Source organism: Dicentrarchus labrax, unplaced genomic scaffold, assembly GCF_905237075.1.
Source record: "Dicentrarchus labrax unplaced genomic scaffold, dlabrax2021, whole genome shotgun sequence".
In the NCBI taxonomy this organism is placed as follows: Eukaryota; Metazoa; Chordata; class Actinopteri; family Moronidae; genus Dicentrarchus; species Dicentrarchus labrax.
The window spans coordinates 11813593-11832626 of record NW_026136720.1 but is presented as its reverse complement, the minus strand read 5'-3'; the positions used below and the strand labels follow the sequence as shown (position 1 = coordinate 11832626).

The window sequence follows — 19034 nt, the reverse complement described above, 5'->3', positions numbered from 1 at the left end:
ACAAAGAAATGAAATACAGCACAAACAAAATAAGAAGTACTTGCCGCGTTGCCACAAGTTTGGTGTGTAATACCAAATTCTTATACATTTTAATGGTAAATTCATGGATTTAATGCAAACAGGACAAATTAAAACCAACCAACCTTTTATTAATCAGTGTTCAGTACATACAGACAACTTTCTAGCAACTTTATTGCTGGACTGATGTTAAATTATACTCCAGTTTTGAGTTTATTATGTACACCTAGTTAAAACGATAACAAATCCCACCTTCATGAAGGTTTTAATATTGAAACAGTTTTAGAAATGTGTTCAATTTGGTAATTTTGAAGGATGTAGTTTGAGATGCTGTTAAATTGCATTGCTTTACGCTATGAGGTGTTTCTAATATCTTGTCTTCCCCATTCATAATAAGTGAGGGTAGAGACACCCCTGTATCTTCAGGCTCACAGAGCCAACGTACCAAACTTAATGATGCACTCAGTGACTTTATTTTTAGGCCAAATCGCAGCCCAAATCCCAAGATTTCCTCTCAGCTCAAAGTGTGTTATCTTTCAAAATATCAACAGTGAGCTGGGAGGAAATCTTGGGATTTGGGGGGTCAGATCAGGGAGTGCCTTGTTATAAGAGATTAGCACAAAGTAAAATTTCAAACCAATATAGACAACGGCCTTTGAAAGGTTGATGAAGAAGGCTGATTATAATGCCAATATGTCTCCATAGAAGTTTATAATCTGTCTATTTTAATGAAGACTGACTGATTCTAACTTCTAGTCAGATGTGAGGAGCAGTCACTCTACCATAAATGAGACTGACAGGACACAGGAGACATTTGACAGTCCAAAATGCTTCTGCCCTAGGTAAGGCAACCCTGCCCAGTCTGCTTTGGAATCAGAGATTCTGCATTTGGACTTGCTTTGCTCCTTCGCTGCCCACAGGCTTCACATACTCTCACTTCTACCCCTCCTTCCCCCACATCTCCTTTTCTTACTGTCACTTACGCTTACACACTGGGCCATTTCAGTGGTTGGAGGCTTTTATCTCTGCAGCCAGGCAGGATGCAGACATGGAGAGGGCTGCTCTGCTCCAGCGGACTACGTACTTGACAGAGCATATGCGAGCGAGAGGCCACGTTTGAGACCTGCACAACCAGAAAGCCTTTCCCCAGACCCCACACAAGATCTAAGGCCAGAGAACTCACAGGGCATCAATCGACAACAGCCCAGTTCAGTGCCTTTGTTTGAGGGAGAATAGATCGTACTTGGCACAAACGCTGCTACAGATATAATATGCACTTGCACGTACATAGACACACAGAAACACACAGGGGCACAAACGAGCTTCCTGATTTGCCAACTTGATGTAACTCTGCGGCAAATTTATCAAAGGCTGAATGCAAGATCTACTGTGTGTGAGAGTGTGTATGTATGCAAATGGGCATGTGCATGGATGTGTAACTGCATACATGTTAATGCACTAGTTTGCAAACAATTGAGTGAATAAATAAAACGGTGGTTATGTCTGTCTGTTTTGGCTTCATTCACACATTTTCAAGCACGGATCTCCGTCTTATGTAACCAGTTTATTTAAACACTAGCTCCCGATCTCTTATCTTCATATCTGCATATGAATGTTGCATGCCAGCTGGCACAAAAAGCACTTCGTATAAAAAGAACTACTCACGACAAGAGTACAACACGCTTCAAACAGATGACATAACAACTGTTACGTAACAGACCTGCCATCGGATGTCTGGCTGTCCCGATAAAGCCTCCTCGTTTCTGACCTATACTCAGAGATCCAGCTACAGACAGTGTGGTCTCAGATCGCTGATGATTTTGTAATCTGCACCCAGGGGCTCAGCAAGTATGATTGAGTGTGATGTGATTAACTGATGACCGCGGTGGGTGTTCTGATTGGCCCTCAAATCAGAAGCGGAGAGGAGAAGTGTCATGACTGCTCCTTCTCCTCTCTTCCCTCACCACTTCTTGCTTGGAGTTAGAACACACATTCCTTAATGGATGGGACTAGTGATCTATATTTTTTGTACGGTTCACAAATCCAATAAAGAAATTCCCAAACTAAAACTAACAGTGAATTTGACCTCTAATAAGTATTACCAATGTAATGTATCCACTGCCTGCTATAGCTTTTAAAACACATCAGTGAACCACATCTGCACTGAGTGACATATTCCCATATAATGGACATGGAGTTTATTTTTAATCAACCCTACAAACATGCTGCTGCTGTAAATTCCATTAGAGCATCAAACAAGCTGAAAATAGTCCCCAACATATGTGTTAGTTATATCCTGTCAGGGTAATGTTTGTTAAAAAATAGAGTGACAGCAGTGATCAGGCAGTGATCACGCAGTCAACTCAAGCTGCACTGCTATATACACACGTGACATGCTTTACTCTCCATAATCACAAACACACCCTTACGTCTTTTTAAGCTGCAACATTTCCCAGCCCTCCCTCTGCTCTGTCAATGCTGCTGCTGCCCTGCATCAGTATTGCTGTCTGTTCCCAGCTGTTTTGAAATAATGAAACTATATATTAGTGACCTGTTTTTCTCAGCCACGCTAGCTAGTGGCCCTAGCGATGTCTCAACAACTTGTGGATGGATTGCAATGAAATTTCCTTCAGCCTTCATGGAACTCTATCTTTTCATCTCAGACTATAATCATGTCAGGTCAGTTATGTCCAAAATTTGTCCAATGCCTTTGGTTTTTTACTAAATATTTGCATAACTAATGATTAATGTCATTTCCATCAACTTCCGCAGGACTTTGTTGTTTGTGTTTTGTGCTAATTAATAAACAGTGTTGGGCGAGTAACTCTAAATATGGGTAATAATATAACTAATAATAATAATGATGATGAGTTATTAATATTAATGATAATATTAGCAGTGGGCACAACCACAATCCAATTGTGTCCCTTCTCCCCAAAATTCAGACTTACAATGAATAAAATCCAGTTCTGTTTGTTAAAATCAAAGCAATGGGAATATTTCCAGATTAAAAAAATGAATCCAAGGATGTGATTGGATTTCAAATTAGTAAGAGGGAACCAACAAAAGTAATATTGTAACTTTTAGCACGGGGGGAGTAAGTGTAATAGTATTACTCAAATGTATTTGTAATTAGTTACACTACTAGTAACTAACTAATATGGAGAACATTATAAACATGAAACCTGCTACGCCTCACAGAGCCTGTACATGATGACTCGGGCTAAGTTTTCAGCTTCAGTCTGCACCTCACAACATGGACGGCACACTGTGGATGCAGAAAAATGCTGGCAGACAATTAAAATGCAGTACATTTTCTATGGTGATTACACTCCCCTGAGATTGAATTATACTAGCAATTTAGAGTTATTCAGAAAGACATCTTGGTTAATGACTTGAAAGGGGCAGCTGCTCAACTCATGTCCTGTTTGGTGACATTGTAGGTAATCCTGGGGGAAAGAGCAGCACATCAGCAGAGTGAGATTAAATGTACAAGGCGATGCAACCAATTGCATGAAATGAAATGGAAAACAATGATGGCGATTTTTATTGCATTTTTAGTCTTGGGAGCAATCTCTGGACATTACCAGGACATTTCAAGGGCAATGCAAGCCAGGGGATAAGGCACCAATTGTAGCTCTGATTTGTCTAGTCACTTTTGGTTGTTTTTGACTCAAAGAATTATCAGTCAGGTAAGGTAAAATTGCATCATTAAAAAACTCTTTCTGTCCAGGAGTTTGTAGGCAAACCTAGACAGTCCACTCGAAGGCACAAAGGGAGTATGCGAGTTACAGTAGGTCTCTCAAGGCCCTCTTGGTATTTAAATGAGTCTTCTTCAGCAGATATGCTCATGAATTTTAGAGACTGGAGGGCAGGAGTCAGCACTGACAAAATGAGCAGAGAACCAACTCAGGGTAAAACCCCATGAGTACCAAACATGCACTTTTACATATCCATGTTTAATTTTGGTTGGAAATGGACACAACTGTCAAGCACATACAAACAGCATACAAAGCCTGAAGATTTGCGTAGTGTGTCATCCAGGGGAGAAAGTTGTGAAATAGAGCATCTATTTTTGTCCTGATGGAACGTACACTGATTGCCTGCAGCTCAGATCTCCGCCATGATTGGCTGACAATCAAACACTGCTGAGTTTAGTCAAAGGTTACAGGCAATCAGTATAATTTGTTAATGATACAAGGCTTTAGTTTCATCACAGACTGCCGCAGTGAGCTAGCAGAAGCAGTTAAAACACTTTGTCTATAAAGTCAGCTTATTAGCATGCCATGCATCCATGCCATTCTGGATACGTCTGCATCCCCAAGGCTGCAACATGAGATCAAAAAAATACCTTGCTTCTGTTTTATTGCAAAATATATGAGATTGGTTACGTGTCGTGTTTTTTTAGTTTTGCATAGGTGGCTACAGGCAAAAGGTCTATTCATTTTAAGAAGCTCAGAATGCCCTTACCAGCCCTGCTCAGTCATGTGATGGACTGTTGAATTGTATTAAAAAGTGAAGCCAGATCCTGTTAGTCAGTGAGGCCTGGCTGTGAGCGAGTTGACAGTCTCACCTAAAGGCTTCGATGAGTCTCTCCACTTTCTGTGCTTCTCCCTGAACACGAACATGAGCCTGGAACTTTCTCAGGGCTTCGTCGAGCTCCATGCCTGAGAAATCCATCTCATCTACGACGCAACTATAAAAGGGACAGACAGAGACAAAGAGAGAGCAAAAGAGAAAGGAGAGCGAGAGATTGGGTTCAGTTGTAGTGTGTCCCTGTAATGATAAGTTGAGTGAGTGAGCGTATGCACCTATGTGTTTGTGTGTGTGCAATAAACTATGAGTACCCAAGTGCTGATGGCAAATCTTCCTTACAGTCATACTTCCATTACAGAAGCACTGACCTGGAAGACGCACATAGAGACAACATGTTTGCACACGCACACGCACACACTTTGTGCAAACATCAATGGAGAAGACAGAGTCTGATGGCAGTGGGAGATAAGAGGGAAGGGAAGAGAGGGATGAGAGGACGAAATAATGATCTTAAAAGTGAAGGGGAATAAGAGAGGTACATGAAAGGCTGAGGACAGGCTGTAGCAATGGAAGAACTACATAGGCCTACACATGTGCATGTCGTATTTGTGTCCATGAGTGTGTGTCTACGTATCTGAATGAGTGAAGAAAGTGAGGAGTGTGATTGTGTGCGTGTGTTCAGTGCAGTGACCTATTTCTACAGTCTCTGCAACAACCTCAGCAAAAAGCCTCTCTATCCTGGATCTCTGTCTACACTGGTTGGTTGCAAAAAGGGTGAGTGTGAAAGCATTAAGTAAATGCGTGTTTTCATGGATGTGTTGCATTTATGCATGGAAGTGCTGCATGTCAACTGAATTTGTGTGTGTGTGTGTGTGTGTGTGTGTGTGTGTGTGTGTGTGTGTGTGTGTGTGTGTGTGTGTGTGTGTATCGTGTGTATGCCAGGTTAGATTCCAACAGCTTGTTCTATTTTTAAATATCTTAAAATACCAGAAATACTGAAGTCAGAGTCTAACAAATCTCTTATTTAATCTTTTATATCTTCTCTTCTTTTTAGTAGTAAAGAGCAACATGCACACACAGCAAACATAGTTACAACTGAAAGCTCCAGATGCTGGATTTTTTCCAAGGTCATGAATGTACTTCATTAACTTTAAATCCAGCCTGACTGACAAGAATAATTTAAAGTTTGAGCACCTCTATCAAAACCCAACCACGTGTATATGTGTAATGCCTTTATGTTGCCATATATAAATAATGAGAACTCACTCCAGAACATCTCTGTTGAATTGCAGCTTGCTGTTCCCCAAGAACTCTCCAATCATCTGTCTGCTCAGGCCCTTCCTCTGCAGCAGGAAGTGAGCCACTCCGATGGCCGTGTCCGGGACGAAACCTCGTGTGATCAGGAAGTGGATGCCTCTTTCTGGGTTCCTGCCCGCAAACAACCAACAGTGGACAAGCAGATAGTGTTAACAGTTGAACGGCGCGTGTGTGATGTTTTTGTGCGCTCAAGCGGATAGGTGTGTGGGCCGGAGTGAGAAAGAAAATGCGTAACGCTAGATTTAAGAGAAAGGGAGCTTAAGTTAATGTGTGTGTGAATAAAAGAAAGCGAGTGTGTATGTAAGAGCAAGCACAAAGGGAAAGAAGAAGAGGCAGAGTGCATTCATGCGCAAAAGCTGTTAGCTCTGGACTTCTGGATCAGACCCACTGTTACTGATGCATATGAGTTAATTTACTTTAATTTGTATTAACTAGTAATAAGTGCAGGCCAACCGTGGTCTCTATTTATAGATGCTGAGAGGCTCTCACATTGTTCCTGACCTCCTTGACTGCCTCTCCTCTTCTACTGCATTTTCCCTCTTTTCTATCTCTCTTTGTCCCTTGCCACGCTTTCTTTGGCTTTTTTCACTGACATCACAAGATGGCACTGAACAGGCAGCTCCTCCCAATAATTACAAACACTAATGAGCAGCTGCTTAGAGCAGTTTTGCAGGGCTGTTGGAGATTTGTTAGACACAAACTGGACTAAGTGTACTTTGAACCCTGAGCCAGAGGGAGCAGAAATATTTAGATATTTTCTGTGTGTCAGTGTATAAATGTGCATTGCTAGATCACTCACACATTGAAGAGGTTGAGTCCTATACGGTAGAGGCGTTTGCGGTGTGTGTCCGTGGACAGTGTTGGCGAGCGGCAGGAGGCTGGGTCCTGGCAGCGGTCCCTGGGCAGAGAGACGACCAGGGCCTGCAGGGCCTCGGGGCTCGGCCCCCCGGGAATCTGCTGAGGATGAGTGTAGTGGTACTGCTGGTACTGGGTGTAAATCTGAGCAGGCTGCTGGTTAGACTGGACTGAGGTGGAGATAGAGGTGGAAGTAGAGGTAGAAGTGGAGGTGGACCCTAGTCTGTCTGAGCCGCTCTCCCCTTCCATCCCACCTCCACCTGGAGCTGGCACTGCTGAACCTCTCCTTGATCCTATATCAGCCATTTCCAACTCCTCACTGGGTGGAGGTGCAGGAAACTCTGGCTCCTCTGCTGACAGGCCATCTCCTCCCCCAGCCATCCCGCTCACAGAAGTCTTCCTGCTTCCTGGCTCTCCCCCGCCTGCATTACCCAGAGAGGTGGTGGTTGTGGTGGTGGCAGAGGAGATGGTGTAGGAACTATTGCTGTCAATGTGAACAGTGACATCCCTGAAGGCCATCAGCAACGAGCTGGCACTGCGGGGCAGACAAGCACTCTCAGCGGCTGCACGAAGGGCTCCGGGATCCATAAGTAGCCCCTTACCCTCTCCACCCTCCGACAAGCTCCAACCACGAAGGGCGTCATCAATTGACTGGGCCAAGGAATGAAGCTACAAATATAATGATAAGAAAATACAAAATTAAAACTATATTAGTTAATGAAACCTTATTTCTTGATTCTTTTTCTGAACCATTTTGTATCTCTTATTAAGCTTATTGGAATATTATCATAAAATAAAAACACTCACTTGTTCAGAGAAGCAGTCCTCCAGCTGTGTGAGTGTTTGCCCAGGGGTTTGAGGTGGGGCTGGGCCTGGGGCAGGAGAAGGACCAGTAGCTGGGGCAGATGCAGGGGAAGGGGGCAGAGAGGTGGAGCGGCATGGAGGTGGCGGAGGAGTTTTGGAGCGTAAGGGTATCTGTCCTCCTCCCGGATGCAGACTGTAACTGTGTCTCTGAGTTGAGTTCCGGTTTCGGCCTGAAGGACTTGGATGCCGCAGGGAGATCCGACGGGGCAGCTTGCTCTCCGACAGAGAGTTACGGATCTTCTGGAAGTTTTTGCTCAGCTGATATTGACGGAAGGCTGTCTGGATACGACGGGCTGCCCGCCTCGCTATAAGATGGCCTCCATACTTCTGCTCCAACTCTTCTATCTGGGGATGGGAAGAGAGTGAGGGGGAGTGAAACAAACATGTTTACAAGGCTCTGAAACTCACTGATGACACTGCAAGAGTGATATTGCAAAGCACACAGCAACCACTGAAAAATATTTATTCATCCGCCAGCAGGCAAACATCATGTTGGCAGTTTGTGCCCATGTCCTCCAAAGATCAAAAGAATCTGAACATTGCCTGAGTCACAAAATTCACACTCACACCCTCCTTCTTAGTAGGTATCCTTCTTACTTATCTGTCCACTCTTTTAAAAGCGGGTGAGGGTTTATGGTATTAGAGCCAAAGTAAACATCATCTATCATCATTCAACTGCTAATACTGTCTGAAGGGCCATGGGAAGGAGGAGGATGGATGGGTTGTGACAAAGGTGCTGTTGAGAAAATGAATAGAAAAGTAAACACCCGCACAAGCCTATTTTTGTGCTTTTTGTTGGTGGAGCAGCTCATCCCAAAATATCGGCTTTCTCCAGAAATGTTTTTGCCCTCCTATATTTTCAGCAAGAGGGAGACGAAGGAGGGGGAGTGCAAGGCAAAGGGAAGACAGAGAGGGAGAAAAAAGGAGGACAGCCATACATGTGCCTGGGTGTGTGTCTGCTCACGCAAGCACGCCCACAAAACGTGCACACACACACACACACACACACACACACACACACACACACACACACTCATATACACACACTCGCACTGCAGCAGCAATAAGAGCAGCAACAGTAGACCCTTCAGCAGTTTGGTACGAGAAATAAAGACATCTCCAGCCGCCAGAAGCAGTTATTAGCTGTTACCATGACAACCTAGCATCTTTTGTGTTCCTGTCGCTGTGGCAGCAGAATCGCTGGTGTTCTTTTTCATGTCAACACGGACAGAAATAGATGTCAATGGAATGGAATTTGTTTCTGTCACACAAGGCACAACGTCAAATGATCATCCTTCACACACCTCCTCATACTTAAACAGGTAGAGGAGTCAGCATTCACTCCATCCCACCAGGTGCTTACAGGGCCCACACATTTGAAAAAAAACAAACAAACATACCTGCTTGTTTTTATTCTCCAGGGAGATCTCATATTCGCTTGGCCCCTCTCTCTTGGGCCCCTCCACTTCCTGTCCACCACCAGAGGACGTTCCATCCTCCAGGCTCAGCATCTGTCCACTGCCAAGGAAATGAGAACGGAAAGCGATCAGTCCTCCGTATTGACCTTCAAAACTCTGCTCTGTTATCGCAGTGGCAGGTCATCAACTGTGCAGAGTGTGAGGAGGTCCACAAGGGAAACAGCAGGTAGAGAGAGTGATGTGTGACTGTGGTAGCTCAGGGCAAGGATGAGTTTCGGTGTCCGGTCCTATTTGATCAGATTTATGGTTCCACTGCAGGTTGCAGCAGTGAAACTCTGGACCAGGATGGAATTACCTCAAGTCCAAAATCATTCCCTCCATCACTCTTTTAATTATTTAGCATAATTAAACTTACTATACTACCCTATAGTAGGGCTGAAAGCATCATAGCCCAAGTCGACATGTGTAAATAACCTACCAACAGTCCATAACTCAAAGGTATTCATTGTCCAAAGAAAGAAAACAGAGAAAAGCAACAAATTAAAAAATAAATCTGTGCTAATTTTGTGCACGAGACACTCCCAAAGCTGAATGTGTTTCCATGGCAATGGCATCATATGGATGAACACTTCAGTGGCAGATGAGATTAAAAGTATAACTTTCTGAGGTTTTTTTTTTTACATAGAAATGAAAAGAAAACATTTTTTGATGTTGTGCTTACAGTAGAAGAGGAGAAGAATTAAGTCATATAAACATGCAAGACAATAACAGACTATCACGTCCTCAAAGTCAAACATGACTTGCAGAAAAAGTATAGGAATTACCTAATTTAACTTCACAGATATTTAATAAACAGTCATTTCTGTAATACAGCAGCAGCTGGAAGAAAAAACTAAACAAAAATATATTTGAATCTGACTCATCAAACTCTGTGACTGTGGAGACTGTTTCCCAGTGCTCACTGCCCCCGGTTGAGTGTCCCATCCTCCTCTTATAACACCAGGCCCTAGATGGAACAATGTTCTTTAACATAACAGCATTATCAAAAGTCTGTGAAAGCCATGTAAGGCTTACCAAAGTAATAACTAGTGCCATGACACAGCAGAGAGAGTCCTGTTGTGAACAACAAAAAAAGAAGAAGAAGAAGTATAGCGGCCAACAATTCTGACATCTCACCACTAAATACAAAACCTTTACGTTCAGCAGCTTTTATATGGCAAAACTGGCCTGATGTAAGCATAGAGGTATAATCACACCCTAAGAGGTTTTATAATGGTGTGCAATTTGGTGTGTGTGTGTGTGTGTGTGTGTGTGTGTGTGTGTGTGTGTGTGTGTGTGTGTGTGTGTGTGTGTGTGTGTGTATGTGTGTGAGATGTTGTTGAATCTTTTTTCCACCCAGATAATGCTTACTCTAATAATTTTTACACAAAGGGGACTAGTGCAAAACAAGACTGGGGAGACTAAAAAGCCTGCTCATGGTTAAATAATGAGTGCATCGCTAAAGTTCCTCTTTGTTTTCTTTGATTGCTGTGAAGGCAAATACTCTGTGTTCCCAGCTAAAAGTCCGAGACAGGGCCAGAGAAGCTTAGTCAATGACATAAAACTTAGAAAAATGGAAGAGAGAGAGCAACCAGGGAATGACTGCGAAGCAATCAGAGAGAGGAAAGAGGAAGATATGGAGAGACTCTGTTGGTGTGCACACGCTGGAGGCTACCTCTATCAAAACCTCTATTAAAAGACTACCATGCCCCTGTGCTGCATCAGAATACATTAGAGTACATTAAAATACATTACAGGATTTAAAAGCAAGAGTTGAGCTATTAATGCATCTGGACAGCAAAATCCTCCATAATGATATGGGCGCTATACACTCGCGCTCTCTCTCTCTCTCTCTCTCTCTCTCTCTCTCTCTCTCTCTCTCTCTCTCTCTCCATCTCTCTCCATCTCTCTCTCTCTCTGTATTGCATGCACCCCCGCACATGCTCACATATGTAGCGGCAAAAAAACACACCACGCACACACTCCTGCTCCGCCTGCTTGTGTGACATCATGGAGGAAGAGCAATAAGCATCTGTCAAATGGTATCTCTCGAGGTCTTTAGAGACATATAGTACTGTACAGACAAGGGAGAAACACACACACACACACACACACACACACACAGTAGAAAAGTAGAAAAAAAGGCACAGCAGGTTAGGTTAGAGGTGGATTACATGACATCTCTCAGGGAGGTTTGTGTACTCTGATGTACAGATACACCAAAATCCGGTTGATCATCTGGCATCGGTCGGCCTTGTCAGTGTGTAAACTGGTTAGTTCTCCTCTTTGTGAGTTTTAGGAGGGTGGTGGAAAAGTTAGTTTGGATCCCTGTACTATAACTCTCATCCTGCTTTAAATGTTTCCTCAGTCTCCGTCGTCTTTTCTAAATGTTAACATGTTTCTCCTATATGACAGCATAATCTAAAACCTTTACTAGCTAGTGTTGAATATTTTATGTTATAATGTATAGATGTCCTCTCTCCCTTAAATATCTCTCAAGTTCTGAAATCTACATCTCATTAATTAATAAAAAAATCCATCTACACTAATATGTTACTGCCTAAGATAACCAAGTATATTAGATTGATATGTCCATGGAATAATGGAAATATACATTACTTTCCCTTGTTTTAATATCGGGATTATATATCGGCCATCTGCTGCCCTGCTACAGCAGCTCCTGAAAAGCCCATATCGGTCGACCACTACTCCGATGTATTCAGTGGATGACAGTTAGTGCGTAGAGGTGGTGCAGGTTTGCAACCACCAAGCACACACAGGTTAATGTGATGATAATAACAAGCTACGGCTCCTCTACAGCTCATCATCTCGGGTGGTTGTCCACTCCTGCTGTGCCATTAGCTCATCCAATCAGTACTACGTGGGTGTGGGTGTTAAGTCATCAGATCAGAGAAAAGAGAGGGATTCCAAACAGGCAGATGGTGATATTAGTAAAAAAAAACAGAATGAGAAGGAGACTTGATAGGAAGGGATGTGTTAGAAATTATTGTGGAGAGATGATTAGAAAAGACAAGGTCTTCCAACAGACAGATAAATGATAATTAGAGATGCATACAGAAATAAACAATACAAGGGCAGAAAGACATTAGAGAAGATGAAGTGACAGAAAAAGTAGACTGGGAAAAGACAGGATTTAGACAGAGGATTAAAAGATAGGAGAAATTCTGGAAGAGGCAGGGCAAACAGTAATCATTGAGAAACATGAGAAAATCAGCTTTTCAAAGTTTTACAACAGAGCTCTGCTCATTCACCCGAAGTGAAACGTCATGGATTCACACGGCCCCACGCACAGCAAGAAGAAAAAAGAAGGAAAAAAAGACTCATACAACAAACTGCCCATGCAGAAAAAGACAGCAAAAGTTATATTCTCCAGTTACTATGGCAGTGGTAATATCAGTTCATACTCCCCTCCCCCACAACCCACCCCCTCTCTCTCTCAGTCTCTCTATGTGTGAGTTACCCTTGAGGCTGTGAGAGCTATAGGTTTGTTACGGAGCATTTAACTCTCTCACTGTAACTCCAGGCTCCACGCATCCATAAATACACCAGTTCACACTCACATACAGTAGTACTGTGCACACATAAACAAGCATGATTAAAAACCTGGGTGAGGACATGTTTCAGATAGTTGACACACATGTACAGAGAGAGAGACAGAAAGTTTTCAATGGTTGAAAGAGCAAACACTGTAGGAAAAAGACTGCAGAGAAAAACGTGGAAATAAAAGTGTCTGTGATTGGTGTCTGAGCCGCTCTTACCCGGATGAGCCAGTGGTGTCAGCCTCTGTATGTTCAGGGGCGGGGCAGCAAAATTGATGCAGCACGGTCTCACTCCTGTAGAAGGGCAGACAAGAGAAGAGGAGAGGTAAGCAAGGGGGAAGTAAAGAGGACGGCATGTCATTCAGTTATTATTGGCTGCTGCTGGTTGTTTGCCTTGTTTCCATATTCCTCCGTATGTTCATTCTTAGTCCAACATCCCAAAGGATCTTGAAGAGATTCTCATTAGACTCTCCTGGATTATTTCCGTGGGTTCTGTTTACAATTTGGCACTGATCCCGGGGTAAATACCCTATGTAGGTCAATTCAAGGCTGAGAACGCTTAGAACGAGAGTATTTATACGTTAGTGTGTCCGGATGTGCTTGTTTATTCCTCCTCCCCTCCAATTCATCAGATTGGTGGTGATTTAGCAGAATTCCCAAACCCATTCTTTTTCCTGCTCTGTCTCTTCGTAAGTTCGCTCATTTCTCTCTCATACATTTTGCATTTGCATTCATATTTTAGGCATTTTGCGGCTCTTATCCGGAGCAATTTAGAGAGAAAAGAACAGAAAAAAACAACTACAAGACATCATGTTTAAGCCGTTGCATAGATCGACCCTTTGACCTTCTGCATGAGGATACCTTCCACCACTGGAGACATAAAAATGAGCGTGCTCATAATTTTAAAAAATATGTTCATGGTCTATTTTTTAGGAGTGGGTGTGACTTTAGATCACATTAGGTCCTTCCACAATGAGCTGAAAGCATTCAGTTGACAGAGAACGTCTTGGCTACGCTACAGTAAATCTTCTGACCGGGGCTCAGCATATAGCCCGTGACACAGACCCACAGTGACAGGCAGTCAGAGTCAGTGCAAGACTCCGTGTGACAGTCTGAGCTATAAAAAGCTACCTTTTTACAGCAACTCCCATAGACTTAAAGGGACAATGATGTTTTTTTTAACAACTCGGATCAACACTCCTCACAGTTGGTTTCTATGAATAATATTCCTCCATCTGTTGTAACACCTACCTCCCCATGGACACCCCTCATACAGACACACACGTAAACATGTATGAATAATTTGTTAGAACTTTGAGAGATTCCTTTGGAGCCCCAGGTGGGGTCTCGAGCGCAGTATCCATGCTGCCTTAGTGGACTTAATTTGTTCATATATTTGGATTCATTTATATTTTTTCCTTAGAGAGAGACACATTATTGCCATCTTATAACACCCCAGAGATTTCAAAAATAAAGTTTACTACACCATCTGTCCACCACCATCAATTACATTAGTCAGACTCTCATGCATCTCACTGAATGATAATTTTTTTCCCCTCTAGGTTGCCTGCAGGTTAATATAATTCCACATTTTATTACTTAACTATATTTCAATTTGACCTTTTAATTCAATTCAATTAAATTGTATTTGTATAGCGCACATTCTTTTAGTCCCTTGATCTGTGCATAAAGGTTTTTTTTGTATGAGATTAATTTATTTCTTCATTTAAACTATTTGGCATTGTAAAAAAATCCATTGAAATATAAAAACCATGTTCTTTCAGATTTAATACATCTCTTTAATCTCATCTCCTCTTTGTAATATATTAATTAATTGAACACCCATAAATCTGTGCAGTACAAATGTGCAGGAGTTCACCTTCTCTGTGTTGAAGGTTTTGGGGGTCACAAGGTCAACATATCTACGTAACTTATCTATCTATCTGTCCACACCTGGTTGACAGAAGGTTGAACTCCCACATACTGTCAGCAGGTTATTAGAGACACAATGTTGTTTTTACACTTTGGTATTTGTATGGATTAAACAAAGAAGATATAACGTGTTAATTAGTGAACTTTGGCAGTGGTGGTAAGGTGGATTTTGTTACCTTTGGATAGATCCAAGCAATCTGTTTCTCTTCTTCTTCCAGCCTTTGTGCTATGCAAAGCCAACAGGTGCTGGCTGTAGCTACATATTTAACAGATAAGAGTGGTATCCATGTTCTCATCTAACTCTCAGCAGGAAAGCAAACAAACATATTTACCAAAATGATGAATTACTGCTTTAAAATGAGACAGTAGAGAAGAAATTAACATAGTAGGTAAAAATGTTCTAAAAGAGTTGATGGGCAAACTCAGGTTTTTTTAAAGTAAAAAAAAAGTTTCAGACACTCCCCTCACACACACACAAAAAAGAAAAGAACAACTTCATACAAATGAAAGTTTAAAAAGAGGTTATGGGATGGAGATTGGAGATAAACTTCAGGCCAAAATGTAAAAGCACTGAACTTGCAAAGCCAATTCCTGCTCACCATCAGTATGAGAGCTAAATTATTTTGCCAGGCAGATATAAAACAGTTCAGTACTGTGGAAAGAGCGAGGCTGCTTGGGTCCCTGAGCACACACACACACACACAGACACACACTCGTACACAGACATAAACATCCACAGCAAGTCCGTCCATCTGTCTGCACAAGACACACAAAAAACGGCAATCTGCCTCCAACAACGCTTACAAAGAGAAAAGGTGAATATTTTAACAGTACATGCATCCTGCTGTCTGCCTATGTCTCTCTGTGCTCCGTCCTCCCTCACACCATCCCTCTCCTCTGTCCTGTTTTGTAAGGGTACTTTAAACGCAGTGCTTTTCATCAGCCAGTATTTGGACTTAAAACACTGCCAGTACATTCTGTGCACCTTCCACTGTGCCACAGGATGCCACAGCCTGTCCCTCTGTTGCCCAACCTTTTCTATTTGTCTGCCAGCAAGATAGATAAACCGGAGAGACAGCTACCCCAAATGCACCTTTTTTTCCACTTTTTTCCCATCTCTCTCATCTCCCTGTTTCGCTCTCTCAGTACCTGTCTCACTCCCTCCATACTGACCCCCCCCTCTATTCTCACCACCCCCCCCCTTTCCTTTTACTGGCCCACTCCAATGTCAGCCTCAAGCTCCTTCCTCTAGACACCTCCAAGGGCTCCATCAAAGACGACGACTGAGCGTGCATCTCTCTCTTTTTCTCTGCCTTTCTCTCTCCTGAGAATGGCTGATTACGGTTCGCTCCATGGGCTAAGTGGGGCAGATAGGAGGCTCAGCTGGAGAGAGAGACAGAGAACGAGTGGAGGAGAGGATCCTGTCTGTCCCCCCCCCCCACACCACCAATAGGCCCATCCACGTGCATCAGCAACACAGACAACAAAGCAAAAGCACATAAACACACTCATGGCTAACCGTGCTCAACCCACATGTCATTTATCTGTACAGAGAAATAAAACTGTTGGATAAACATTCAGGTAAGTAAGGCGTGTGAAAGAATACGCTAACACATGCACCATACACCCAAAAACACTAAAATATGCTGACACACACACACACACACACACACACACACACACACACACACACACACACACACACACACACACACACACACTGTCACTGACAAAAGCAGAGGGCAGATTTGATCCAGTCAAGTGCAGACAGGATGCAGCACACAGTGACAGGAAGGTGAATCCTTAAAAATGCAAGTGAAAGCCTGACCCCCCCCCCACACACACACACACACACTCCCCAGCCCCCCACCCGCCTTGCCTGCCAGAGGCAAAACTATAAATTAGGTGTTAAGATGCTAGTCTTAAACAGAACGACTTGAAATCAATGAGCAGGTGGGGATGTAAGGTTGCATTCAAGGACACATTGTCAGCAGGTACAGGGAGGCTGTGTAATAAACCACTGGCCCCACTCTTGCTGCCCTGTCAACTGGCGGATGGCTGCGTCGCTTTCTGCCTGCAGCTTTCTATTATAACAATTAATTTATTCTAACTTCTTCCTCATCATCAGAACTGATTTTAAATTAAGAACCGGTGGTGTTACATCAATTCTCGTCAAATATTAAAAAATGGTTGCTGCAGGGTAATCTCTTTAGAGGGCCCAGCTCGGGTTCTAGGTAAGACCATAGAAGAGAGCAACAGGCACAAGTGCAAACTCAAGAGCAGGAAATGTATGTGGTAGGTGGTGAATCATTCGCTGTACCATTAATATCAATAACTCCTTTTTTTGTTAATATGCATGTATCCCCTTCTGCACTTCTATGCTCCTCTCAATTCCTCCTCTGTTTTGTGTTGCTCCCCTCAGTGGGGGTGGAGTCCCAGAGAGACCAATCAGGACTCCTGCCGGGATAGAACTTATGAACACACAGACACACACACACACACACACACACACACACACAAGACACGGAAAGATGGGTTTTCTCTCATTACTGTAGGTGATGTGCTGCTGTATTAGGATACTCTGGTGCCAAGCAGGGGGTTGTGGTGGTGTGTGTGTGTGTGTGTGTGTGTGTGTGTGTGTGTGTGTGTGTGACTGTGTGCACGTGTGTGTAATCTAACAGAGCAACATCAGAGGCCCAGAGGTCCCGTGAGAGTTCCCAGATCCCGTGCAGTAATTAATAGAGAATCCAGCAGCACCGCGGACAGCGACTCGCGGTGTCTCATCATAGCACGTGAAGCTGCTCCTGTCTCGAGCTGACATTGACCGCTGTGCTGTTTGTTGTGTTTCCAGCACACACACACACACACACACAGCACACAGCACACATAGGCACACAGCTGTTTGTTATGTAATGATCCAGTGATCGTGATCCAGTTTCTCATTTAAATAATCCACCTCTTCCTCTTCTGGCACAGTCTTTAGCCGACACACACACACACACACACACACACACACACACACACAGCTAAAAATTAGAAATTTGCAAACGCCTTCTTCATTAATTTAACGCCTCTCAATCTGCAGCACACGCACACACGCGCGTGCACGTCCCTAATTATACAGTTTTAGTCGGATGCTACAGAAATATTGTGAAGGATTCAAAACAGTCTTCTATAAACCCGGGAATACATTGATTTAGGCTTTAGGTCGTCACTGCAGGAGGAGGTTATAATAATGTTTAAATACCACATAAACCTTCTGAATAGCCTACCACACATATATTCCCTGTTGGACTATTTTAAGACGCACACGCACTCGTGCAAACAACCATATAACCTCTACTCACTCGGATTTCTTAGTCAGGGCCAGGGATCGACATAGGGTTGTGGGGGTCATCGGGACCAAAGAGCGGCAGCTGTGGAAACTTCCGGCGTTTTCTGGGTCACTTTCAACCGGGGAAACCGTGGACGGGTCGGCCGGGACCAGCTGCATGTTCCCCGGGTCTATAGTTTGTGGAGGCGACGGCTGGACTTCCGGAGCCGCCTCGACCTGTGCTGGTGCAGCCGCATGGTCTGGCAGAGACCCCGCGCTAGGCTTGAGCTGGGGGTCCTGAGGGTGGTGGTGGTGGTGCTGAATGCAGCTGGGGTCGGGGTGATGGTGGTGGTGGTGGAGGTAAGGATGGTGTTGCTGTACCCTGACGTCCCGCAGGTGCCTGTTCTCGCCGATGAGCTCGTCCACCCGCCGGTCCAACTCCTCTATCCGGGAGCGCTGGGTCTGGATGAGACTCTGCTGGTTCTGGACGATGGTGGTGAGCTCCCGCAGGTACAGAATCGCCTGCACTGGGTTTTCCAGCAGGCTGGAGCTCATCATACTCAAGACAAGATGAGGGAAGAGAAGGAGAAGGAAAAAAAAAGAAGCTGGACTGACGGATGGAGGACAGAGGAGATGCACAGTATCCGTGAGTGCGGAGGAGAAGGCGAGGTGTCCTTCCTTCTGCTCTCCTCTCCTTGATTCTGCTCGGTTGTGGATGAGGCTGCACCGACCGAGCTAGCCTCGCTTCTCCGGTCGTTTCCCTCCCTCCCTCTCTCTCTCTCCCTCACTGCGCTGAGTGGTGCTGATGAGAGGAGCCAGATCCAGATGTGACAGGAGGGAGGAGGAGAAGCGCTGGAGGACGGATGCGTCATTACGCACAGACTCACAGGAAAGCTATGAGCAAGCACGCACCCTATAGGTTGTTGAAGGAGGTTGAACGTCAAAGCTATGGAACTCTGCTGTGCGTGGTTTCCTGAACATAAAATATAAAAATACATTTGATATATTATTATATATTTTATATGGACCTTTGTAGGCTATATGAATGTACATGCGTGGTAACAAGTAGGACAATGCAACGGAAGACCACTTTGCTATGATGTGCAAGTCAAAAGGTAGCCAGACAGATAGATAGACAGAAAGAACCAAAGAGATATTGTTGGAAATAAAACCAAAAAAGAA

At 43.7% G+C, this 19034-nt stretch overlaps 1 protein-coding gene across 2 annotated transcripts in view; it reads right to left on the bottom strand.

The window, feature by feature from the left end:
• iqsec3b (IQ motif and Sec7 domain ArfGEF 3b) overlaps positions 1 to 18815 on the bottom strand; it is a 28747-nt gene extending 9932 nt beyond the window's left edge. The window contains exons 1-7 of one of the 2 annotated variants that reach the window (XM_051383517.1): positions 17887 to 18815; positions 12827 to 12901; positions 8991 to 9108; positions 7534 to 7935; positions 6671 to 7395; positions 5821 to 5982; positions 4592 to 4714 (exon numbers count right to left, since the gene is read on the bottom strand). In XM_051383517.1, coding sequence (XP_051239477.1) covers positions 4592 to 4714; positions 5821 to 5982; positions 6671 to 7395; positions 7534 to 7935; positions 8991 to 9108; positions 12827 to 12901; positions 17887 to 18410 — 2129 coding nt within the window. In that variant the 5' untranslated portion in view covers positions 18411 to 18815. The remainder of the gene's footprint in view (positions 1 to 4591; positions 4715 to 5820; positions 5983 to 6670; positions 7396 to 7533; positions 7936 to 8990; positions 9109 to 12826; positions 12902 to 17886) is intronic. The other variant, XM_051383518.1, reaches the window with a different exon arrangement.
• Between the last annotated feature and the right edge of the window lie 219 nt (positions 18816 to 19034).